This window comes from Xiphophorus couchianus, chromosome 6 (genome assembly GCF_001444195.1).
Source record: "Xiphophorus couchianus chromosome 6, X_couchianus-1.0, whole genome shotgun sequence".
NCBI lineage: Eukaryota > Metazoa > Chordata > Actinopteri > Cyprinodontiformes > Poeciliidae > Xiphophorus > Xiphophorus couchianus.
In genome coordinates, this window is record NC_040233.1 from 16,509,906 (window position 1) to 16,533,280 (window position 23,375).

The 23,375-nt window shown below is 39.2% G+C and overlaps 4 protein-coding genes across 7 annotated transcripts; 2 read left to right on the forward strand and 2 right to left on the reverse strand.

The window, feature by feature from the left end:
• Window positions 1-1,035: 1,035 nt before the first annotated feature.
• Window positions 1,036-6,870, forward strand: wrnip1 (WRN helicase interacting protein 1). Of its 2 annotated transcripts, none has more exons than XM_028021082.1 (7): window positions 1,036-1,687; window positions 2,346-2,540; window positions 2,973-3,211; window positions 3,738-3,961; window positions 5,196-5,351; window positions 5,933-5,995; window positions 6,093-6,296. In XM_028021082.1, the coding sequence occupies exons 1-7, from the start codon at window positions 1,076-1,078 to the stop codon at window positions 6,152-6,154; spliced, it is 1,551 nt and encodes a 516-aa protein (XP_027876883.1). In that variant the 5' UTR covers window positions 1,036-1,075; the 3' UTR covers window positions 6,155-6,296. The 2 variants fall into 2 exon arrangements, with proteins under 2 accessions (XP_027876883.1, XP_027876882.1); XM_028021081.1 differs by having other exon boundaries at window positions 1,037-1,687; window positions 5,933-6,012; window positions 6,093-6,870.
• LOC114146756 (chymotrypsin-like elastase family member 3B) lies at window positions 6,749-9,466 on the reverse strand. 2 transcript variants are annotated; one of them, XM_028021084.1, is made up of 8 exons: window positions 9,381-9,466; window positions 9,145-9,233; window positions 8,842-8,924; window positions 8,459-8,584; window positions 8,103-8,155; window positions 7,761-7,903; window positions 7,522-7,674; window positions 6,749-6,820 (listed from the first exon to the last, which is right to left on the reverse strand). In XM_028021084.1, exons 1-8 carry the CDS (start codon window positions 9,418-9,420, stop codon window positions 6,803-6,805), a joined length of 705 nt encoding a protein of 234 aa, XP_027876885.1. In that variant the 5' UTR covers window positions 9,421-9,466; the 3' UTR covers window positions 6,749-6,802. The 2 variants fall into 2 exon arrangements, with proteins under 2 accessions (XP_027876885.1, XP_027876884.1); XM_028021083.1 differs by having other exon boundaries at window positions 8,019-8,155.
• Window positions 9,467-10,203: 737 nt separating this feature from the next.
• dhx30 (DEAH (Asp-Glu-Ala-His) box helicase 30) lies at window positions 10,204-18,451 on the forward strand. Of its 2 annotated transcripts, none has more exons than XM_028021582.1 (19): window positions 10,204-10,400; window positions 10,603-10,739; window positions 10,830-10,940; window positions 11,348-11,599; window positions 11,685-11,834; window positions 11,917-12,069; window positions 12,482-12,949; window positions 13,277-13,657; window positions 13,742-13,820; window positions 13,916-14,020; window positions 14,124-14,299; window positions 14,405-14,611; window positions 14,699-14,780; window positions 14,885-15,078; window positions 15,676-15,835; window positions 15,935-16,092; window positions 16,456-16,559; window positions 16,649-16,788; window positions 17,764-18,451. In XM_028021582.1, exons 1-19 carry the CDS (start codon window positions 10,229-10,231, stop codon window positions 18,015-18,017), a joined length of 3,483 nt encoding a protein of 1,160 aa, XP_027877383.1. In that variant the 5' UTR covers window positions 10,204-10,228; the 3' UTR covers window positions 18,018-18,451. The 2 variants fall into 2 exon arrangements, with proteins under 2 accessions (XP_027877383.1, XP_027877384.1); XM_028021583.1 differs by having other exon boundaries at window positions 13,745-13,820.
• Window positions 18,300-22,895, reverse strand: LOC114147051 (alanine aminotransferase 2). Its single transcript, XM_028021584.1, has 11 exons — window positions 22,531-22,895; window positions 22,332-22,421; window positions 22,142-22,250; window positions 21,731-21,864; window positions 21,402-21,645; window positions 21,230-21,309; window positions 21,023-21,159; window positions 19,067-19,235; window positions 18,836-18,991; window positions 18,623-18,735; window positions 18,300-18,505 (listed from the first exon to the last, which is right to left on the reverse strand). Exons 1-11 carry the CDS (start codon window positions 22,633-22,635, stop codon window positions 18,415-18,417), a joined length of 1,428 nt encoding a protein of 475 aa, XP_027877385.1. The 5' UTR covers window positions 22,636-22,895; the 3' UTR covers window positions 18,300-18,414.
• Window positions 22,896-23,375: the final 480 nt, after the last annotated feature.

Below are 23,375 nucleotides of genomic sequence, written 5' to 3' on the forward strand. Positions count from 1 at the left end.
AAACATTGTTATGATGTCACCGTGAAGGGGAAAGTCAGAAGTTATTTTTGCTATATCAACAAAGAATTCTCATAACAACTGAAGATAACATATTAGCTGATTGTGCTATAAAACAGCATTATGCACCTGGAAAATACATAATACCTCGCCTTTAATCCCAAGTGTTTTTGATTGCTACAACTAAGAAGGATCAGAAGCTCAATGTTCCAGCTTTTTATTTAAAAGACTAAGTATTGAAATACTAGATCATATTGTAAGAAGTAATACTTGGGATGAAGATGTGAAGCAACAGTGCCATAAGTTTTCATGCAATCTAATTTGTTGGCATGTAAATTTTACATGTACACAGATTATATTACAGTGGTCTTTTTTCAAGACCTTTGTACCTCTTCTAAAATGCCACATGTGGCTTTTAAAGATCAATTTAAAATCTTCCTCAGGCTTCCAGGATGGAGATCTACAAATTAAATGTATGAAGTAATGGTCCCAACTATTCATGTCTTTAATGATGAACTGCATGTTTCATTCATGTGCAGTTTGAATTTGTCAAGAAAGTCAATAAGAGCTATGGCAGTTATAACATATGGTGAACTAAGGTACACATCAAGCTTATATGAAAGCTGGAACAAATGTGATTTTGTGATTGTTTTGTCTGCTTGAAGACAAAGGCTTATTTGTTTTTATATGGACGATTTTGTTTGAAATGAAGGTATAATATAATATAATATAATATAATATAATATAATATAATATAATATAATATAATATAATATGAAGGAAATTAAATCCTTAAAAAATAAAATTAAGTAAAGCAGATTTCTTATTCATCATTCACTACAGACAGTATCTTGCTTATATTTGAGTTTATGCATTCAGAGAAAAATAGGGTGCGCACCATTTGTCGCCCGGTGTAAATTAGCCTTGACAGCAATTACCAACAAAACAAACGCGGTTAATTGAGAAGGACCTGGTACTTGGGTTAATTTACGACCCCGGTCCAGTCTCATGCCGTTTCGTCATCATCCCTACGTACCCACTGTTTTGGTCACGTGAACTACAATTCGCGGGAACCAACATGGCGGACGAGACAATTTCGGACTCAGTTCAATGTCCTGTTTGTTTCAAAGACTTCACACCTGGGACAATTAACGGACACCTGGACACATGTTTGCTGAGCAGCGCTGCTGACAGTCCGTCCACCGCTGCTGAGAGCGGCCCTCCAGTGAAGAAAGTGCGCGTTTCGGAGCCTGTCAACAACTGTGTTTCTTCCTCCTCCCCCGCCATGCCCGGGACTCAATCCTCTTCGTCGGTTTTCTCCCTGTTTCAAGCCAACAAGGGCAAACTTGAGGCTCAGCCTGACAGAAGTGCTGTGTTTACGGGCAAACGAAGTCCCGTCAGTGCTTTCAATAAGGGAACTAAACGTGTGCTGACTGAGGCTGTGTCGGGATCAACAGGGACAGAGACTCCGTCTGTGTCAAACAGCGACACTGAGAAGAACATCAATCACTTACCAGCACGGAACCTGTTATCATTAAACAAACCTCTGGCGGAGGTTCTGAGACCGAACACGCTGGAGGATTACTTTGGCCAGAACAAAGTTGTAGGCCAGCAAACTCTCATCCGGTCGCTTCTGGAATCTCAGGAGATCCCTTCTCTTATTCTCTGGGGTCCACCGGGATGTGGAAAGGTGTGCAGGTGATAGCGATAGGATACATTCAAACTGGCGCAACACCCAGTATCTCATACAATTATTCCGTCTCTTTCATCCTGTAGAAAGTACATCAATAACCTTAGGGGGGGAAAAGGGAAAATCAAATATTCACTCCATTTGGTATTAAAGCTGGCAAACATCTCTATCTCTTGGGATGGAACTGTTCTTCAATCACCACAACAATCAAACCGATTTGTTTAATTGCACAACTATGTCAGTGTGCTAAATCTCAATGTTTTTCTAATATAGTGCAGCTCTAGTAACACAAAGCAACTACTGCTTTCCTCTAACACCGGCAATAAAAGATAAATTATATATCTTTTGCTTTCCAATTGATAAGCTTAGCCCATTGTTAGTCTAAGTGGATGTGAGTAGGCTTTAATTTTAGTGTTTGCTAATAATTCAATACCAATTCTATTAGAGTATCTGTTTACATTTTCAATTAACTTTCCTTTGAAAAAATATCACAAGTTTATATGTAAAAATATAATTAAATATATAGATTTTGCAAGTGATAAAATTGTGAATAAATGCTCTTCTAATAAACACCTCGGTTTAACTTGATGTTTCCAGACTTGTCATGTAATGTGTTTTTTCTTGACTTGCTTTATTTAATTTGTCTTTTTGTCTTCAGACAACCCTAGCCCACATCATTGCCAGCACGAGTAAAAAGAAAGGATCGGCTCGTTTTGTCACACTGTCGGCCACCAGTGCATCCACCAACGAAGTCCGAGAGGTGATCAAGCAGGCACAGAATGAGCTCAGGCTGTGCAAGAGAAAAACCATCATGTTCATTGATGAAATTCACCGCTTCAACAAATCCCAGCAGGTAGAATAACCACAACAAAGTAGTTTTAGTTTCATAGATTCTTCAAAAACAATATGGGTCCAAACAATGAGCCCTGTGGGACTCCACACTAAATCTATTTGCTCTCTGATATTCTATTATTAAATTGTTCTGCTTTCTAAAAACTGCTCTGCCACTTACAAACTGTTGATTATCACTTAAACTGGTATTTTGAAAGGAAAATATGGATCCTGCTCCATTTTAACATAAGTGACAACACACGAGTTGGTGCTGTTGATCATGTCTTGTAAGGTTTTGTTTAATATTAGATGTTTTAAAAGGCTAAACATAGCAATTAAGTCACTTTATTTTATTTGTTGATCCAAACTTGTAAATCATGTGCTAGACTACTTCAGGATTCATATTTTCATCTCTGTTAACTTCTTCTTTCTCACTTTTTGTTTGTATGACCAGGACACCTTCCTGCCTCATGTGGAGTGCGGTACGGTCACCCTGATTGGAGCAACCACTGAGAATCCGTCCTTCCAGGTGAACGCTGCTTTGCTAAGTAGATGCAGGGTGCTGGTACTGGAGAAGCTGTCAGTCGAGGCAATGGGCTCAATTTTGAACAGGGCAGTGGCTGCACTTGGGATCCAAGTCCAAGGACAAGATCCAACAAATTCCTCTTATCGAGACAAGACCAGTAGCTCTGAGTAAGTGCTATCTTACGGTCTCTGCTGATTTAGATCAGTCCCACCCCCCCCTTAATTTTTCTATATTATTCAAAATTATTTAATATTTATAAATATTTTTAGAAAACACATAAGTTGTCGTGGTATTTAAAGGTATTGGTAGAGAGGGATTTTCCCTTTAATGGATGAAAGTCTCTCCTAATAACTTTCTCTTTGCTAGCAGAGCTTGCTTTGAATTTGTAATTTTCTGTTGAATACTTTCAATTTTCAAGTTGTCCGCATCCCACTCTAATTGGCTTCAGATTAATTTTAGAGGAATTTAGCACTGTCTGTGCTTATAATTGTAATATATATATTTTTTTACATCTCAGCCAAATTAAACTACTTTGAACTGCTTTATAGACATGATTCCTTATGTCTATAAAGGGCGATTCAATATGAAAAATCTTTAGTTTAGAAAATAACTTTAATTGCAACAATCATATAGTGAAATATTTGTTATTTAAAGTCTGTCATATTCTGATGCTTTATATATTTTCTGTTTTAGACCTGCTGTATTCATTGAGCAGAAAGCCTTGGACACCATAGCCTACCTTTGTGATGGTGATGCAAGAACTGGACTCAATAGTCTCCAGCTGGCTGTTCAAGCTCAGATGAAATCCCCACAATCGAACCAGTTAACACAACACGGATTTCCTCAAGAGATCGTGGTGACGGAGGAGCATATCAAGGAGGGTCTCCAGAGGTCCCACATCCTCTATGATAAAGCAGGTGAGCTCATACCTGCTCACTGTTAGTGTCACTGGGGAAAAAACAAGGGTCTTTGCGCCAAGTATCAAACTTTTTGTTATTCCTTCTTGCATTTAGAAAAGTCCGCTTTAAATTTAGAGTTTGCAGTTATTAATAGTACACCTAGAGCAATTATCTATTTAATTAAGAATACGTATCAATTACATCATATTAACAGATGACCATGCAGTTTAGCATTGTAAGTAGTGCTCTGCAGTAATTTTATGCTCTTTGGCAAAGAAATGTTGCTGACTTCTGCTATCTTCTTTTGCTTATTTATTAGATTTCAGAAAGGTTTTTGCAATTGACCTCAAATATTTCTACGCTTAGCCTTCACACATTTTGCCAATATTTCTAGGATATTATGTTATATTTAATGTTTTATGATAATTACAAATATTTATTCTCAAACACAAATAACATCAAATCTGTTGACTTACTGTGAATCTTTGATTTACATTTGAAATTACAATTTAAGAAATTAATAGAGGGTTAATAAATTAGCAATGAATTACAAAAATGTTTAATATTTTATTAGCAATGAAATTAATTTAGCTACTTTACAAGTCAGAGATTTGCAAAATAAAAATGGTAGTTGTTGAAGAAAAATCAGATGGATATTTAAACTTGATTCAATGAGTTTAAATATCATGAGAAGGAGCATGTTTTGTTTAGTTCAGCCAGAGTCAATATGAGAATTAAAAATAATTGTGGGCTTATCTGTGATACTTGTGTGAACTTTATGAGCCTTTTCTAGAAATGTATCAAATTGCAGGAGCTAAACCAGTCACAAGCAAATAAAGTTTGAGGCCACTTTTTTGTGTGTGTTTTTTTACTTGACAATATTATTCATATTTATCAGGACATCAATGCCCTTTACAAAACTAATTATATAACGCTGCAGAGTCCAGCTTTTGCCATGCTGTTCTGTATAATTTGGCACCTTCATAACTGTGGCAGCTAACTAATGCAGAGATTAGTCGTTCCCCATGTCCTCATAATCACCATGGCATCTATCACGCTATTTATTAATAGATGCGGTATTGAAAATCCTCAGATTGTAGATGTTGCTACTCCAACCATTTACAGACCACGTCTCATCACTCGTTCGTCCTTTATGTTGACCTTTGATGTTCAGCTGTCTGAAGGACTTGCTGTTCCTTGCTTCACAGGGTGAGGCAACTTGTGTTAATATGTGTGTGTAATTTATTCATAGGTGAGGAGCATTACAACTGTATCTCAGCGTTGCATAAGTCCATGAGAGGCTCCCATGAGAATGCCTCCCTCTACTGGCTGGGCCGCATGCTGGAGGGCGGTGAGGATCCCCTCTACGTGGCCCGCAGGCTGGTCCGCTTTGCCAGCGAGGATGTTGGTAGGTCATTTTATTTATAGCACTGTCTTCAATCAGCCCCCTCCATTGGTTTGCCCGTCCATCCTTTTATTCATTCATCCAATGTTTTATTTACCCGTTTGTCCAATTGGCCATTTGACTTTTTGCCTATCCATCCATCTTTCCTCATCCATCCTGTTTGTCCAGTCGTCCATCCGTCCACCTTTTGAGTCTTTGCCACTTTTCTTTAATCCATCTGTCCTTAGATTTTCCTGATCCATATATTCAAACGTGACTTTTGTAGAACTAGTTGTTGTAAATTCACCATAAAAGTTTGTTTTATAACAAAATGGCTAAAAAGGGTGAGATCTCTGGAAATATGAATTTGGAAAAGTACAGAAACATATCTAGAAAAAGTACAGGAATCCTTCCAAAGTGCTTTTCAGTTTCTTATCCCCAGTATCTAATCACTTTTTTTAATTGTTCATTTTATTAACATCAATATTCTTAATATTTGGTGTGTGTTTTTTCTGCCTCTATTTCTGCTCTTTGGATTTTTGAAAAGTGCTCTGTTAATAAAATGTGATTGATTTCAACATGTCTCCCTGCTTTTTGTCCTCCAGGTTTGGCCGACCCCTCCGCTCTCACTCAGGCTGTGTCTGCCTTTCAAGCCTGTCACTTCATTGGTATGCCTGAATGTGAGGTAGGCATGCCTCACCATCATAGATTGTTTTGTAATTTTCCACCTTTCCTACAAAGATTATGTTTATCATTTTCTTTCAGGTAATCCTTGCTCAGTGTGCTGTCTACCTCGCACGAGCTCCCAAATCTATAGAGATCTATAAGGCCTATGGCAATGTAAAAGCATGTCTGAGAAATCACAAAGGTCCCCTTCCTCCTGTCCCCCTGCACCTCCGCAACGCACCCACCAGGCTGATGAAACAGCTGGGCTATGCTAAAGGCTACAAGTACAACCCGGAATTTAGCGGCCCGGTGGAACAGGAGTACCTGCCTAAGGATCTCTGGGGTGTTGACTTCTTCACCTGGACACCATCAGACCCTTGAGTGTTTGAGTTACTCAGCATATTGTGAAGCTAAAGACCAAATCTACACAGCTTTGTACTCCAAAAGCTTGTTTGCAACCATTTAAAATATTCCCTGGAGGTTTATGGATTGTTTAGTTCTCTACCCTGATTATTTCAAAATAGTTGAGTCAGACTATATTCACAAATGAAACCACATTTTCCTATTATTACTCCATTTCTTTGTACACAAGAAATTGAGTAATACCACTCTTAAAGGGTTTACAGATTATGCTTTTATGTATTCTTATCTAGTTTTTCACCTATGTTTAATGATAAGAATTAATACTGCAATTAAATGATATTATATATCTTGTATAATAACTTTAAGTTTTCAGTGATGGACACAATAAAATAAAAAGTTAATCAAACTGTTTATTGCTTTGTATTGCACCACTGTTGAAGGTTTCCTCAGTTTTGGGCCATTGTCTGTAAGAAAATGCAACATGATTAAATACATTACTGTGAAAGTAAAATAATTTTCTGTTTTGGCTTTGTGTCACTCTTAAATGTCAACAGATCAGACAAAAATAATCTCAGTATAACAGAGTTACCATTTTTAAATGGTAACTTCAAAATTTAAGGTAAAAAAAAAAATCGCCCTGATCGTATGTGAAAATAATATGCTCTTAGTTAACTCATTAATGAGCTTTGATTACCTACTGTGGTTCAGTTTTATTAGCCATCTTCAGACCTGCAATCTTTTGAACAAAATTCTGGTCACTGGCTTAAATTCAGTCAGTCTTGGGTTATGCAGCAGAACGACAATTTGAAGAGTTCATGTTCAAAACCTTCCAATATGGCTGAACTAAAGTGCTTCTAGCAACGAGTGGGCCAAAGTTTCTACCCAGCACTGTAAAAGATTACCTGCCAGTTACCTCCAACACTTGATGGCAGCCATTATTACCCTTACAGGTTGACACGACCAGTTAGTAGAATTGAATAGCCTTAAAGCTGTAAAACTATTTATCTTTTATACTAAAGTTTGATCATTAAAAACAAGTAATGAAACAAAACAATGAAGACATCAGGAAGGGGACAAATCCTTTTTTCACAGCCCTGTATATACACTTTACTTTGTATGTACCGTAAAGTCATATAAGTTTTAGTATGTGAACTGATTCCCTTACCTCGCTGATCCAAGGGATGAAAGAAGCCACCCGCGTAAAGACGGTGGGCTTTTTAGGGGTATTACATCCATGACCATCAACAAAGCTCGTCACTCCTTCCACATACCATCTGTTGTCACGGCCCTTACAGTTTAGAGGGCCCCCAGAGTCGCCCTGCAGGTTTTAGGCAGTTTCTTATTCAACCTCTAGGTGGTCTGTGTTACATGAACACAACATTAAATTCTCTGGATGTTTCTCACATGGCATGCTGATTTGCTGTCTCCTCCTGCACAAACCATTGTTGTCTTCGCTGAACTACCCCACCAGTCGCTTTGACTGCAGACGCTGTGATCCACCACAGGAAGCAGCGCCTGCTGTAGTCTAGTTGCCCGGGGTCCACCGGCTGCAGAGAAAATGAACAACATGAATAGTGCTCAAAAAAAAAAAAGAAGGAAAGAAAAACAGATGATTAGGACCATGTCATATTTTAAACAGTTCGAGTGAACCGCAGATCTTACAGTAAAGTCGACCCCAGCCTGTGATGTAACAGGGCTGGTTGTGGGTCAGAGTGGAGCTGTGCTCTGGCAGGCAGGCAAGCTTAACTTTGTCATTGAGGTCAGCACTTTTCTCCAGTTTGAGCAGGGCAATGTCATTCCTACAGAACAAGAACAAAACTATTTAAATGTTTCATTTTTGTGGGCTCCATCACAGGTTAGAAAAGTTTTAGTTATATTGACATTTCAAAGTGTCTTTTGCAAATTACAGCTCTGGTTAATTGTGTCATTATTCCCTACTGATGTGATTTCTTAAACCCAACCAGATATCCTTATAACTATGAGTTCTCTGTGAACTACTGAAAAACACATCATAATTATATGATAATATAATGGTATAATGGTAATTTTCCAAAGTTCTTAGAAAATAATCATTCCTCCAAACTTTGTATTGTTGAACATACCCACAAGACACACAGTTATCATTCCATTTGGGATGAATAAACATTTTTGCCACCATGATGGACTGTTCAGGTCCCTCTTCCTTGTCCATATCATGCTCAGCAAGAACCACCCTGTATGTGTGGAATCTGGATTGGAAACAAAAATGTTGTTTATACTTTCCAAAGTAGAAGATTAGAAAGCTCCCTGATTTATGTAGAGGATATACTTTCAGAAAGTCAAAAAGTAACCTCCTTCTCGAGGGGGATTCTTGAATTTGGATATACATAAACTGCTGCATATTTTGTTTATTTCATTATTTGGAAAATAAAAAACAGTCAGAAAATTGACACAACATTTCAAAATAGCCAGTAAACTCTAGCAAATGGCTCAAAAAAACTCTCACGTAATGCAGTGTGCAGCTGTCAAGACCCAGTCTGGAGCAATAAGTGTTCCTCCACAAGTGGGGTAAAAAGACTCCAACGAAACCTAAAGGGTTAAATAAAATGAAAACAATTATGCTAATATTTGTAGCACATTTCTATTACAGATGACAACTGCTCTGGTACAATCCATGTCTAAACACTGTATGCCCAAACAGAGATTATTAAGTACTAAAATCATATTAATGAGTAGAAAAAGAAACAATTCATATTTGCACATTACTTTTGTGTATGTCATGATTTTTTCCCCCTCTTCACTCACTCACCTGCCACGGCCAGCTGTATAGACGAGCCTCTTCCCCATTTACTACTCGACTGGTGTTGGGCCAGTAACTGGGCACGCCACACCCAGACACTAAAGCAGTGAGAGGCAAATTAAGGCAAAGTTTCAAATGGTACCCTAAGTGAAGGTTAAATCCCATTTTGATCCAATTTAAGACTAATAGCTAGCTTCACGTAGATTTTTGGAATCAGAATGATCACATTTTAACTTTGAAATTACCAGATGTGACAACCAGCAGGAAAACAAGTCCCAGTTCCATCTCTGTCTTTTTTCTTCAAAGAAAAGTGACTTATCGAGCAGCACTGTTCATGGGAATGAGTCCAGACAAGACCAGACAGACCCACCCTGGGAGTTTTCCTTCTATTCTGCAGGTGGCTGGACTAATGTTTACCATTAAACTGCATACAAGCAGCTTGACACTTGTTTTCAAAGCTTAGATATTTGGGGTTTTCCTTAATCTTACACTACTATGTGGTTTTAGTGACTGACCATTTAGAAGACTGCAAGACCCTGTAATAAAAATATGAAGCAAGTATAAGTTTAATGTATAAATTGTCCTTCATACAAACTAGGATATTTTATATATATATATATATATATATATATATATATATATATATATATATATATATATATATATATATATATATATATATATATATATATATTCACCTGCAACATACATCCTCATCTTGTTCTTAGAAAAGTTTACATTTCCAAAGCTTAATACTAAACCGCTGCTCTGCTCCAATAGTGCCTCTCCATAAGAGTGGCAGCGGCACTATTCACTCTTAGTGAAAAGTGCCGAATGGCAATAAATAATTTATGAATAATTATTCTCATTAATCTTGACCTTTGACCGCTGGAGATTGGCACCAGCACCTCTGGCGACCTCAATATAGGGATAAGTGTGTTAGAAAATGGATAGACGAACAATCTCCGAGTTAAAAGTACGAAGGAACCGAAGTGTGTCAATCAGTTTTACATTCACCCAGAAGAGGGCGCCACAAACAGCCTACCCCCTTTCGTCACTCCAAAGAAACACAAGAAGAAGTTGTTGTTTAAAGATGGCGCTACACGGTGCCTTACTCGTGAGGCTCAGAGAGCTTTGCAAAGTGGCCAAATGTGCTCATACAGCAGGAAAAACGGCATTTAACTGGAGCGGAGGAATGCGGTGGCATGGGACAAAAGCGCAGAAGTTTCACGAGCACAGCGCGTCATGTTTCAACAATAAACCAGGCGAGTAAAAAAATGCCGGTTAGCTGATAGCTGACTGTCGCAGCAGCATATAACCTCAAGGACATCCAGCATAAAAAAGATGTGATAAAAATCATTCCGCTTCCAGTTTTCAGATCATATTTCAACGTGTATTGGTTTGGTTAGAGTGCCGAAAAACAGCGTTAACGTTTCTCTGTGTCTGGTCATTGTTTTTAATTCTTAGGTAATGGTATTCCACATCTTCTGAAGGAGTTTCCGGATCCTAAAAGCCTCCTCAACAACACCATTTCCCGGTCACTAGGAGTGAATGATCTGTCCCAGCTCATCCAGTACACCTGTACGGAACATGCTGGTGTCAAGGTCAGCTGAAATCCTCTCCTATCATATGCCTCCTGACATGTAGAGGTTTTGTGTTTGAGACAATTGTATTTTGTAACCATGCTCCTGCAGAAGGCCACTGTCACGCTGCTGTGGCCCAGCAAGATTAAAGAAGAGGGTTATGCTTCCAAGAAAATTGATGCAGAGCGATTTGCAGCTGCTGCAGCCTGCCTCAGACTCAGGGTAAGCTTCTGTGAAAGAAACAAAAGGAGCTGCACAGTGACTTGCTAAAACATTTGTACCACTAGATTGTTCGCATCTTCTCGCTTTACAACTCCAAATCTCAGTGTATATTATTGGGTTTTAGTGTGATTGATCAACACGACGTGAAACATACTTATGGAGTGGAAGTAAAATAAAACAAAGTTGTTTATTTAAATCCAAAAATCTGCAATATGTGGTTTGCTCATGTTTTCAGATTCTCTGAGTTTGTAACTTTTGCTGCACTTAGGCTGTAAAACACACTTAACAGCTGTATTTATACTAAGATTAAAATATACACAGGCAAAGTAAATTTTAATTGGGCATCTGCTGAAGGCAATACGTTGCTGAATAAAAATGGTATCTGTGTTTTTGTTTTTTTACCAAAGGAATTGGGTGTGATTGGTCCTAACAATCAGCTCCCAAAGAGGAGAGCTGGCCGGATAAGCGGAGGGCTACATTCCCATCTTTATGATCCTGAAGAGAACTGTCTGACAAACTTTCCCAACTCCAGAACCGATGAATTGATCCCTCCTGTGGAAGATGCCTCCAATGTCTCTGAAGCTCTTTCTCTGTTTCCACAACCTAAATCTCTTCTGACCAGAGTGATCCAGGTGGCCACTTCATCCAGCAGAGTCAGGGTTGGTTGAAGTTTTTTATGTTTCTACATTCAGAGCTTATCATTTGTATAATGTTCATATCTGAATGTATTTTATTTTCCTACAGGAGTTAATGCATTTCAGAACAGCAGGTGGAAAACTGAAAAAGTGCGAGCTGACTCTACTTTGGCCGGAGAACATGATGTTCAGAGCGACGGCGGGTAGCCGAGTGATGGCAGAGAAAAAGGCTGCAGCACTTGCCTGCATGAAGCTGAAGGTGGGAGGAGATCTGGTGAACTGAAGTCCATTTAGCTGCAAGTCATAATTATGTTAAAATATTTCTCCTGCTTTTGGTGCAGGAGCTTGATCTGCTAGATAAAGACAATAATCCACTTACTCATGCAAAGTATCATCGAGAAAAAGTAAAGGAGGCTGGAGAGAGAGAGAGGCGTCCTTTCCCACTAGCGATTCCAGAATATTTGGAGCAACCCATCAGAGACTACCTAACACAGGTCAGTTCCTTTTCCATATGTGTTGCTTATTTAGATTCATGCATTAAGAAGGCCAAATGTGTGGACAGTAGCCATGCTAACTAGCCTAAGCAGTCACAACAGGTTGTGGTGTGGGGAGCTGGTTGTAGCCTAGAAGAGAGCAAGAGAGGGACATGAGCAGCGTGTGCATGATTGACAGCACTAAGACCCTCCTTCTCTCTGATTGGCTATTCCTGACCTGAGTGGCGTATTTCTGCAGATGGAAGTAGGTCCCCAGGGAGAAAGCAGGAGAGCGTGTCTTCTTTTTTTTTTTCTCCACAGATCATCTGTGTCATATTATACTGTCAGGACATAATATGGAAATACAACACATTGGTTCTGAAAGCTGCATACTGCGGCTCTAATCATTAATGCTGAGTCATCTTCCTCACAGTACCCGGTTGCAACAGAAGTACAGAAACTATGGGAGAACGAAGAGGCAAGAGGACAACAGACGGTGAACGAGGAGGAAGAGGATGAAGAAGACTATGTTGCGGATGCTATCACCAGTAGGCCATACAGGCCGATGTCCAAACATCAGGCTCAGTGCCTCAGTCGCCACCTACAGGAGGCATGGGAAAGGGCAAACCCTGGACTCAGCGTGGAGCTGCCTGTCGACGCTCACCGACAGCGCGTGGTCTCAGCCGTGCGCTCCTCCAGGGTGGTTGTGATTGCCGGCGAGACGGGATGTGGAAAGACGACGCGGATCCCACGCTTTCTGCTGGAGGAACAAGTGAGAGACGGGGAGGGCGCAGACTGCAACGTCCTCGTCACACAGCCTCGTCGGATCAGTGCCGTGTCTGTAGCTCATCGAGTCGCTCACGAGATGGGGCCACTTCTGAAACATCATGTCGGATACCAGGTAATGGTTCATTTTTAAGTGGTTTTTTTTTCTTGCATAATAAATTTGTGTTTTTTAAAATTTCTTACAGAAAATTATGTAATTTGGGATTGAGTAATACTTAAAATTCTCACAATAATTTCAGAAACATGTCATACATCTTTATGCTTATCGTTCCCCTTCACAATTATGTAGTTTGTTTTGTAATATCATACAAACCAAATGTTAGTTGTAACATCATACAAAGTGAACCCAGTTCATAGCATATAAATGACAGGGAGAAATTGCTGTAGGGAGAGGAAACTAGTGTAATATCCAACGCTGACTCAATAATTCCTCTGTGCATAGGTGAGACTTGAGAGCCGCCCTCCTGAGGACAGCGGGGGGTCCATGCTCTTCCTCACTGTGGGCGTCCTACTGAAGAAGCTGCAGTCCAACCCAACCCTGAAAGGAATCAGTCATGTCGTTGTGGACGAGGTTCATGAGCGAGATGTAAACACAGACCTGCTGCTGGCGTTGCTGCGCTCGAGCTTGGACGAGAACCCTGACTTGCGAGTTGTTCTCATGAGCGCCACAGGGGACAACCAGAGGCTGGCAGAGTACTTCGGAGGCTGCCCTATCGTAAAGGTCCCGGGATTCATGCACCCTGTGAAGGACAGGTACCTGGAGGATGTGATGCAGGAGATGGGACGCTTGGCTAAGATCCAAAACAGGGTGGAATTAAGCAAGGTGAAATTTTGCAGCTCTGTTACAGCTCTTTACATTTAGATTTTTTTCTTTTTCTTTAAAAATGTTTATCTGATTTCATTTGAGGAGGGGTCGGACGAGGCCGCACCAGATCTGGACTTAGTAGCTGATGTAATTGAGCACATTGACAGACGTGGAGAGCCAGGTAACTAATGCATACTTTCATGCAATAATTCTGTTTTGTGTTTCATATCTTTGCTTCACAGACTTATTTTTACATTGTTTCCCTTCCTTCTGCAGGTGCGGTGCTGTGTTTCCTCCCTGGGTGGCAGGACATCAAGATAGTTCAACAAAAACTGGAAGAGAAACCTCACTTTTCACCAGGCTCACAAATGATCGTCCCATGTAAGACTGAACACATTGATAGACACGTTTTGGTGTTTGGGGGGTTATTCGTAACTTTAAGATGGCTTTTCTGATTTATTTTTCTTAAATTTCTTTTTTGTAGTGCACTCAAGCTTATCAGTAGCTGACCAGCAGATGGTGTTCCAGCGTCCCCAAGCTGGACAGAGGAAAATTGTGCTCACCACCAACATAGCAGAGACCTCCATTACAATAGACGATATAGTTCATGTGGTGGATACAGGAACTCACAAGGAACAGAATTATGACCAGCGGACAAAGGTTTTTTTTGTTGTTGTTTTTTAATGCGTTTAACTTCTGTTTCATGTTGTAATCTGAGATCTAAACCATTTATCTTGATAAAACTAAACTTTTTTTTTTCTGCAGGTTTCTTGTCTGGACACAGTTTGGATATCTCGCTCTAATGTCACACAAAGAAAAGGGAGAGCAGGACGTTGTCAGCCGGGGCAGGCGTACCATCTGTTCCCAAGGAAACAGCTGGAAGCCATGACGCTCTTTCCTGTTCCTGAAATCCTGCGCACACCACTGGAGAGTTTAATATTGCAGGCTAAAATCCACAGTCCAAATTGCAAGGTACTTTAGATGTTTCTTTGCTATCTTTTTACCATTTTTTGTGATGACCATTTAAAAAACATTATAATAAATTGTGTTTATGAACAGGCTGTTGACTTCCTGTCCCAAGTACTGGACAGTCCAGAGCCACAAGCTGTGAGAGATGCTGTCCAAAACCTCCAAGATATCGGTGAGGGACTCAGATCCACCTAAACATCTGCTGTGACATTGATGTTCAAATTCATATCTGAACCTCTTTGTTACAACACATTTACATAATTTGATTTGTGACAGGGGTCCTGGACAAGACGGAAACCCTGACTCCTTTAGGAGAGCGTGTTGCCTGCATGTCATGTGACCCACGGCTGGGCAAAGTCCTCGTCCTGAGTGCCATGTTCAGGTGTGTTCTGCCCCTGTTGTCCGTAGCTGCCTGTCTCACCAAAGACCCATTCCACAACAGCCTGCAGAACAGAACTCTTGTGAATAAGGTGAGTTTTGTTTTTAATAAATGTATTATTTTATTTTTGTTGTGAAAGTATTTTTTTTTTTTTTACTTTAATGTAAAAATAGTGACAAAGGCAATTATAAATTGTGACATGCATCCCTGGATCTCAGTTTTATATTGTTTAGATGCTCAATTTACCAGGTTTACAAAATGCAAAATGTTTCATAATATTTAAACCCCTTAGTAGCAGCTTTGAAGAAATCTATCATAATAAGTCTGTTAAGCATAACTGTATTGGGGACTGCACTCGAATCTATCCATCCATCCATTTTCTGTACACCCTTGTTCCTTAGAGGGGTGCTGGTGCCTATCTCCAGCTAACGTTCTGGGCGAGAGGGGGGTTCACTCTGGACAGGTCGCCAGTCTGTCACAAGGCCACTCGGATCTAATAATGCAAATATTGATGATTTGTTAACACATCTAAGGTCAATAAGTCTCAGAGTTTATCTGAGTCCTTGTGTATATTTTTCAAGTCTGTTAATAATGAGAAAATATGTTCAGCAAAATTTTTTAAAAGAAAACCAGAGAATTTTGGGGAAATGATTATTATGACTTAACTAATTGGGTTTTGTTTGTCTAGGCCAAAGAGGAGCTGAGCCGCTCCAGCTATAGCGACTATCTGGTGTTCAGTCGAGCGATTCTGGGCTGGAGGAAAGTCCAGCATGAGGGGAACAGAGAGAACAGAGATGACTATTTGGACAGATACACTCTGTCTAAAGGCAGTCTCCGATTTATCAATGGTTTGTCTGAGCCACTCACATTCAGATTAGTCTTTTCCAGAATTTTGGAATAAAGTTTCACTTTGACATAAATCCTGTTCTTGTTTTATCCCGTGGCAGGTCTCATCTCCCAGTTCAGTGACAACCTGCAGGAAGCAGAGCTGGTTTCCCGTGCCAGTGAGTGCCAGCGGCAGACTTCTATCTACAATGAGCACAGCAACCAGGACGAGCTGCTGAAGGCCATACTGCTGGCTGGGTTGTATCCCAACCTCATTCAGGTATACAACTGCATACTGGCTTTTGTTAGTGCTTCTATGCAATTGCTATAAGATAAATAATCCTGCATTTGGAAAAATTTTGGGTTTGATTCCAGCTCTATCAAATATCAATGTGCCTTTGTCACAAAGCTCTTAATGCCATGTTGCCTAGCAATCTGTGTGAAAGTGTAAAAGAACTGAAGAGGTTGGTTTGATTGAAAAAGCAACAAGTAAGTTTAGTCCATTTCACTTTCATACTCTGCTTGGCTCAAGATTTCCAAGCAAAAGATATTTAAATGATAGACTGTTCTACTCTCAATGAACATTATATAGCATACATTCTTGCTCAACCTAATATCACCAGCTTTTTTTCTTCTTCTAAAGGTAAAGAAAGGCATTATTACCAAAGGGGGGCGCTTTCGTCCCAAAAATCTCGCTCTGCGCTCACTCAGCGGTCCGGTGCTGCTTCACCGCTCCTCAGTGAACAGGTTTGAACATGTTCAGACCTTTTCCCCAACAGAATGACACATTCTGCGGGATAATGGTCATGTTCACTTTGTCTCCCTTTCTGTTGCAGAGGCAAAGAGGATCTCCCCAGTCGGTGGCTGACCTTTTTCAGTGCGGTCAAGTCTAACGGGAATGTTTTCATCAGGGACTCTTCTGCGGTTCACCCCCTTGCCCTGCTGCTGCTCACTGACTGTGATATTTCAGAGACAGGTAATGTTTGTCACGGTGCATGTAGGGAGCACGAGCGTTTGGAGGTGACTGTTGCAATCATTTTTCTCCTTAATACATTTTAGACTTGAAGACAATTTCTTATTTAATTTTTTTTTTTTTTTTTTCATTTTTTTGTCAAAGGGTGTGTGCTATTTGGAGAATGAAACCTACATGTCAGCTCCTTAAAGTCTTGTCCAAGTGTGGCAAAATTGTTGGAATGAAATCTCCCTTATTCATTTTTTTGAAAGCTCAAATAAAATGTATCGTCATGCCAACATTACTAATCTTATGGAACCTCTCTGCCTCTGCTTTTATAAATTGAATAATCTTTTCTATACGTACTCTGCAAAGTCAACTCTTCTATTAATTTCACCTTTACAACTACATTAAAAACTTCAGGTGTTCACCTTAAATTTCTTCTAAGGTTTTTGCTCTTCTATTAAATCTCTTTTGTACTCGGCCTTGAACTAGCGTACTCAGGGAAAGCATTTTCACAGGAAATGCAATTTTTCTGGTTGTGTTTTAAAGATGGCTGATATCCACTGATTAAAAATTTTTCCTCACCTTCTAAAATCGGCAAGAACTTTTAAACGAATCTGTTTGCAAGTCACACATACACGTGCATCTCAATACATTAGATTTGTTAAATGTTTATATTAGAAAGTCAAATTCACGAAGAGATGCACACATTGATTAACAGATTATCTCTATGCCTTTATTTGTTAATTATGATTTTCTACTGACCCGCTTATGAAATAGCGACATTTAGAATTTCTAATAGAGAAATGTTGGTTTAATGAAATATGTGTAATACCGGCTTAAAGGTTGTTTTTAAAAGGTACTTTTTAAATATAATAAATGAGGCTTACCAGAATGCATATTCAAATTTAATAGATGTTTTTTCTTAGGTATCAAAAAAGGGTGTCTTATTTCGTACTTGAACTAAAGTTGTCATCTTATTTCGTGCTGTTTCAGTAAACGGCGACATGGTGGAGGTATCTTTTCCTGGCCGCTCTCTGGTGCGCTGCGAGGTCCCAGTTCAGACATGGGATCTTCTCTGGGAGCTTCGCACCTCCATTCAGACCATGCTCTACCGCAACTTCAACAATCCCGGCAACGCCAACATTTCTCAAGATGGAAAACTCATATCCTTACTTGTAGAGCTGCTGAACAATACAAAGTCAAACCCTTTTGTTGAGATGTCTGGCACAGAAAGTGAAGTAGATTAAAAACTATATGTTTTCTGCATGTGAGGTTTGACTCCGTGGCAAATTTCAAAATCGTGAAGCATATTTTATTTCGAAAGCACTTTTGTGAAAATGATGATCGCAACAAATTAAAATCCTCTGGAAATTGTGTGCTGCTTTTTCTTTATAAATGCTTAACTCCATCACTCCTATCCATACGATGGTAGGGAAATCCAGTTTTGACCTTTTTCTTTGTATTCCAAATGCTTCATTGCTTTCTAAAGGAAAGCGGGGTAGGATTTTACTCTGAGTAAGGACGGGTCATTGAAATTGTGAACATTGTCAGGTTTATTAAAACAACAAAATGGCTTGCCAATATAAAGTCATGAGTTTTGTTATTTTTACTGACTGCGATGTCAGAAGAGACTGTTTCCTGTTTTCATGCAAACTCCCTCATAAACTGTTTGTGGAAGGTGCTCAAACGTTTCAGTATTTCTTCCATGGTGTCTGTGGGGGTCATGATGCAAAATCTGCAAAGACAAGTGGGAGTGTTGAATACCTGTGCTGTGTGATGTTAACTTTAATGATTTTATGTTAATTTAAAATGGCTAATTATTTTGTCAAACATTCAAGATTTTGAGTCTCACCTGATGTGGTAGGTGCCCTCCATTTGTCCATATTCAGTCCCAGGACTAAACAACAATCCTGCCTCCTCCAGAAGTCTCATGCAGTAAAATGTGTCTGGTTGCAGTCCAGCCTCCTGAAACATCCAAATAAATCCGCTCTCAGAATAAAACAAGAACCTTTGGCAGTATATTATGAGTTGCATTATATTGCTCAATGTGCATTTATTCTGAAACCTTGGCTTTCTCAATGGCTTTGGGTGGAAGAAACACTCTTGGGAATGCAAATGCTCCTCCTTCCAGTGATTGGCAGCTAAAACTAGGGAAGCTGTTGATGACTTCTTCCACCCTCCTCACATTTTCAGCTAACGAGGCCCTGATGTGCTGTGTCTCCTGCACAATGAAGATCATGCCGACAGCTTAAACTGTTAGCATCCCCAGTCGTTATGGTAAATAAAAATGTATCACCTTCAAATAGAGAGGGTATGAGGGGTCTCCTGGTTGTGGAGGATTCACCATCACATCCAAGGCAACCTGTCCCAAAACGGGACAGGAGTTGGAGAATAGATTGTCGATGTACTTCATTACGGCAGGGTCAAGGTTCACAAGCTCAACGTACCCAGCACGTAGACCACACCTAATACAACAGACTTATATGAAGTGCTTAAAAATCACCGTTCAATCAATCTCTACCACTTAAGTTATTTTTTTCCATAAGATCTGCAAAAGGTATAACGATATGTTGAATGTATGAGGAGATTTGTGTGAGGTAAAGGCATGCCACTAACTTAAATGTGATAGTTTATGCATTTTCTACTAACCTAAACTGATAGTCAACCTATTCCTCTTCACAAGTTTATGGTAGCATGAATTAGTAATGAGCTGCAATTTCATTATAAACAAATGTCTGAAGTTTGAATGGAGCATAGAGTGGGATAGGGGTCTGTTTGGTATCAATGTGGTTCATACTTAAGCTGTCCATATGGCAGAAGTGTAAACAACCATGGACGAAAATATTTTTAGCTCTTGGTATTTTTAAATGAATGGTAAATGAATTCCTGTTTGTCCAAACGTTAAATCATCATCTTGCTCTTAGATTGGATCAGATAACTGCAAATAATATGGTCTGATCAATCTAAGAAGAGTGTCATCACAAGCTAGCAGTTGAACAGTCCATGGGAGGCTTGGTGTGGCTCTGGGTCATTTTGACCCTTCAGTTTTTAACAAATTTCAAAGCTACACATTGTTTGTTCATCTCTTCCTACTTCGTTTCACACCTGTAGACAAACCCTCTGGCACTTAATTACCTTAACCATGATGTGTCATTTATTATTTATTTTCAGTTACGTATTCTTGTAAATTATGGAGATAAATTGGTGTACAATGCTAACGTGCAATTGAATGAAATTCCTCAAGTCTTTAAGCTTGCGCTCTATTCCTGTTTGGGATTTGGATCTGGTCCCTGTTTGGGCCAGCTGATTCAAAAATATAATGATTGAAGATCTAATATAAATCCAAAATAAATTAAAGTGAATTCCTGCTACTAAATTTGCTGACAGTGGATAATGGGGTTAGAAGTAGAATATTAAAAAAAAACACTTTAAAATGTCTGTTGTTGACGGGGTGTGAAATGTGCCCTTGGTGGTTACACATTGACATATGGTCCCTTCGACTCGGTAGAAAGCGACAAAAATAATAAAAATACAAAAATTCAAAGGGATGAATAGACTAGTATCTCACCTTCTGAATGTTTGCATATTCACATGTCTTATTGTGAATATGTAAACATTACACTTCTGTAATAAAGCAACACATTCCTTTCTGTTTTTTAATTAAAGTAAAAATCTCAAATAAATCCTCAATGTGAATTTATTTATTGCAGATTTACACCACACCTTTCTTATTCAATATATATACTTTGCAGATCTATACATTTGTTTCTACTTATTCATTTGTTTAGCTTGTTTGCGTAAGATTGATTACGCAAACAACATTTTTCCAAGAGTTCCTGGATGTTAAGTCAGTGTAATAACTTATTAACAGAGTTGTATTTTCTTAGAAACAACTTTAAATTAAGGATTAAAGTGGGTTTAGAGTGGCCAATCAAATACAGTAGCATGTGGGGGAGTTCAGCCACTTTCCATATTTGGAGCGAGATTTATCTGGGCAAACTGAACAACCAAAGAAAAACCTGTGTCTCACTCCAAAAGAGTAAACGTTTGTAACTTGTCATAAAAAGAGGAGATGCAGGTTAAAAGTTGTTTTTTTTAAAGTTTTTATTTTCTTCGTATTCTTGACCCACTTATTACTAATGGTAATACTTATACTAATACTTATATGCTTCAGTACTTTCATTTCTCTTAAGTTGAGCTTTTGTGTTGGGTAAAAGGGCACATGTGTCAGATAGTGTGATTGCATACTCACTCTCCCATGAGGCCTTTTGAGGCCGTGTGGAAGGATGCTAGTTCCACTGTGTCGGACAGAGGAGCCCCAATCTCAGCCAGAGCTCTTTTATAAGAGACAAACTCACTTTCCTTCCCATAAACACAATCCTGATACACCTGAGGAGGAAGAAGTTGCATTACACAGGTCCAGAATTTCAATATTTTGTAGAACTCTTGACTCACTAACCTCATCAGCTAGAAGAAAAAGCTTCTTCTCTGCAGCAAAATGGATCACCTCTTGAATGCATTTCCTGCTTTGAACATAATCTGCAGACATGAAATAAAAAGAAAAATCATATTTGTTTCAAATTCAGTGACAGGACACACAAATCATATTGATACTGCCTAGATTTTGCTACCGGCTGGGTTCCCAGGGTTGATGATATACAGAGCAACCGGGTTGCAAACTCCCTTTGCAGAGTCCAAAGCTTGCTGCAGCATCTCCACCTCCAGCGCCCAGCCCCGCTCCTCACTGAGGTAATAGGGAACCGCCACCGCTCCCAGAGCCGTTAGGGATACAATCGTGGTGGAGTGGCACGGCACTGGTATCAGCACTCCAGTTCTGGGTGAGGCCTCAGAATTCACCAAGACCTTTAAAATGTTCTGAAGAGCCCAGTAGATGACACGCTATGCTAAAAAGGTTACCAACAAAAGGAAGAGGCAGAATGAATTGTACCAGTGCTGTTACCGTGAGTGCCCACTGTGAACCTGGGGTGATGTAAATGTTTTCAGGGTGACATGGAACCCCTCCATCCCGTCTCAGAATGTATTCGGAGACGCTCTGAATTATTTGTGGTATTCCTGCTGTGTCAGAGTAAGAACCTGGAGACGTGACAAAAGTTCTTTCAAATTCACAGAAATCATATATTAAAACATGTTTTAGATTCTTCTTGGTGGTGATATGGAAGCTTTCATCTTTTCTGTTATGTTTCTGTCATAAGACCGACCCAATAGACAGTACCCTCCACAATTATTATTATTACTGGCAGCTTTAACCACATATTATCTCCTCAAATTAGTAGTACAATTTACTTTCTTCATCCATGATTTTGTCTTCAAATATAGTGAATCTCATACTGGACAAATGCACAAGTCTTACCTACACTCCCTCCTGCGCATGTTTCCAGCAGCCGCTGAGCCCTTTGCTTGACATCCACCATCAGCTTGTCTCCATCCATAAGCTGAGGGTAGAGACAAGCTGCAAGAACCTATAAGAGAGGACAGCTAACAGTTATTTGGACAAAACAATTAAATAAGTGTGTAAACCTTGGTTCTAAGTTGTCTCATACCTGTCTTACAAAAGAAAGAGGTTTCACACCTGCCCTGTGTGGGTCACCCCAGGAGACATCAATCACCTCTCTGTAGGACTTTCTTACTCCCTGTGAATTGAGACATAAAAAAATAAAAACAGAAAGACAATGAATATTTTTAATTGTTTTTTTTTTTTTTCCATTCACATATTGCAAATGTATAGTGTCTACGTTTTACCTGTCTGAGCTCCTCCTTTATCTGGTTGGTCCGCCTGAACAAAACAAAGTACTCCATCTGTTTTATATTTCTTACATTTGAGCTGATCTCCTGCAGGACAGACATATCTGTGATTTTTCCTCTCTGACCAACACAGTGTGAGCAGGACGGCTCCTGATGTCCTGAGCAGTTTAATGGAAGTGAAACTAGACTTCTTGTTAAATATACCTGATAAAATGTAGCAATAGGTGTTAGATTAACATGATGACCTGCTTTTAGCTGCGGCTGTTTCGACTTACTCCTTTATTAGATAATCTACAAAAACATCAGCTGATGTGAGATACATTCCTTTTCTTTGTTATTTGTTAACTTTGAGTTCTGATCTGGAATGGCATCACTAATCAGTAACGTATTTTTCAGAACCTTCTAGCTTTGGATCTGTTTATTTGATTGTACAATGTTTCCTAATGTAAATATGGAAGACTACATTTTATAACATTAAGAACGGAATGAGGATATATTGAATTTCTGTACTTTAATGCCTGACCTTAAGCAGTTAAAAGAGCATACCACTCTGTTAATCAGTTATAGCATTTACTTAACCCTCCTGTTATGTTCCGGGTCAAATTGACCCATTTTACAGTTTAACTTTTTTTTTTTTTAAATAGTTGGAAGTATTTTTTTTGCACGAAAATTTTCCTATTTGTCTTAATAGGTACACTCTACATATAAATTTATAATGTATTCATTTTACACATTTGTACCAACCCTTAGGTCTACTTTTTACATAGATACTGTTCGGGTCAATTTGACCCGGCAGTCAGTATAAAGCGCAAAAAAAGATTAAAAAATTTCCAATTCTATAT

Excerpts from the sequence above, each read along its gene's own strand:
- wrnip1 (XM_028021081.1), top strand. The coding sequence starts at position 1,076 with ATGGCGGACGAGACAATTTCGGACTCAGTTCAATGTCCTGTTTGTTTC. Across the intron at positions 3,212-3,737 it reads GACAAGACCAGTAGCTCTGA|ACCTGCTGTATTCATTGAGC; the intron begins GTAAGTGCTATC and ends TTTCTGTTTTAG. Across the intron at positions 5,352-5,932 it reads CTTTGCCAGCGAGGATGTTG|GTTTGGCCGACCCCTCCGCT; the intron begins GTAGGTCATTTT and ends TTTGTCCTCCAG.
- dhx30 (XM_028021582.1), top strand. The coding sequence starts at position 10,229 with ATGGCGCTACACGGTGCCTTACTCGTGAGGCTCAGAGAGCTTTGCAAA. Across the intron at positions 11,600-11,684 it reads CTTCATCCAGCAGAGTCAGG|GAGTTAATGCATTTCAGAAC; the intron begins GTTGGTTGAAGT and ends ATTTTCCTACAG. Across the intron at positions 14,612-14,698 it reads TCCACAGTCCAAATTGCAAG|GCTGTTGACTTCCTGTCCCA; the intron begins GTACTTTAGATG and ends GTTTATGAACAG.
- LOC114147051 (XM_028021584.1), bottom strand. The coding sequence starts at position 22,635 with ATGTCTGTCCTGCAGGAGATCAGCTCAAATGTAAGAAATATAAAACAG. Across the intron at positions 19,236-21,022 it reads TCAAAAGGCCTCATGGGAGA|GTGTGGTCTACGTGCTGGGT; the intron begins GTGAGTATGCAA and ends CTGTTGTATTAG. Across the intron at positions 18,736-18,835 it reads AAGCCATTGAGAAAGCCAAG|GAGGCTGGACTGCAACCAGA; the intron begins GTTTCAGAATAA and ends TGGATGTTTCAG.
- LOC114146756 (XM_028021083.1), bottom strand. The coding sequence starts at position 9,420 with ATGGAACTGGGACTTGTTTTCCTGCTGGTTGTCACATCTG. Across the intron at positions 8,925-9,144 it reads TATACAGCTGGCCGTGGCAG|GTTTCGTTGGAGTCTTTTTA; the intron begins GTGAGTGAGTGA and ends TTAACCCTTTAG. Across the intron at positions 8,585-8,841 it reads ACAGCTGCACACTGCATTAC|ATTCCACACATACAGGGTGG; the intron begins GTGAGAGTTTTT and ends TTTCCAATCCAG.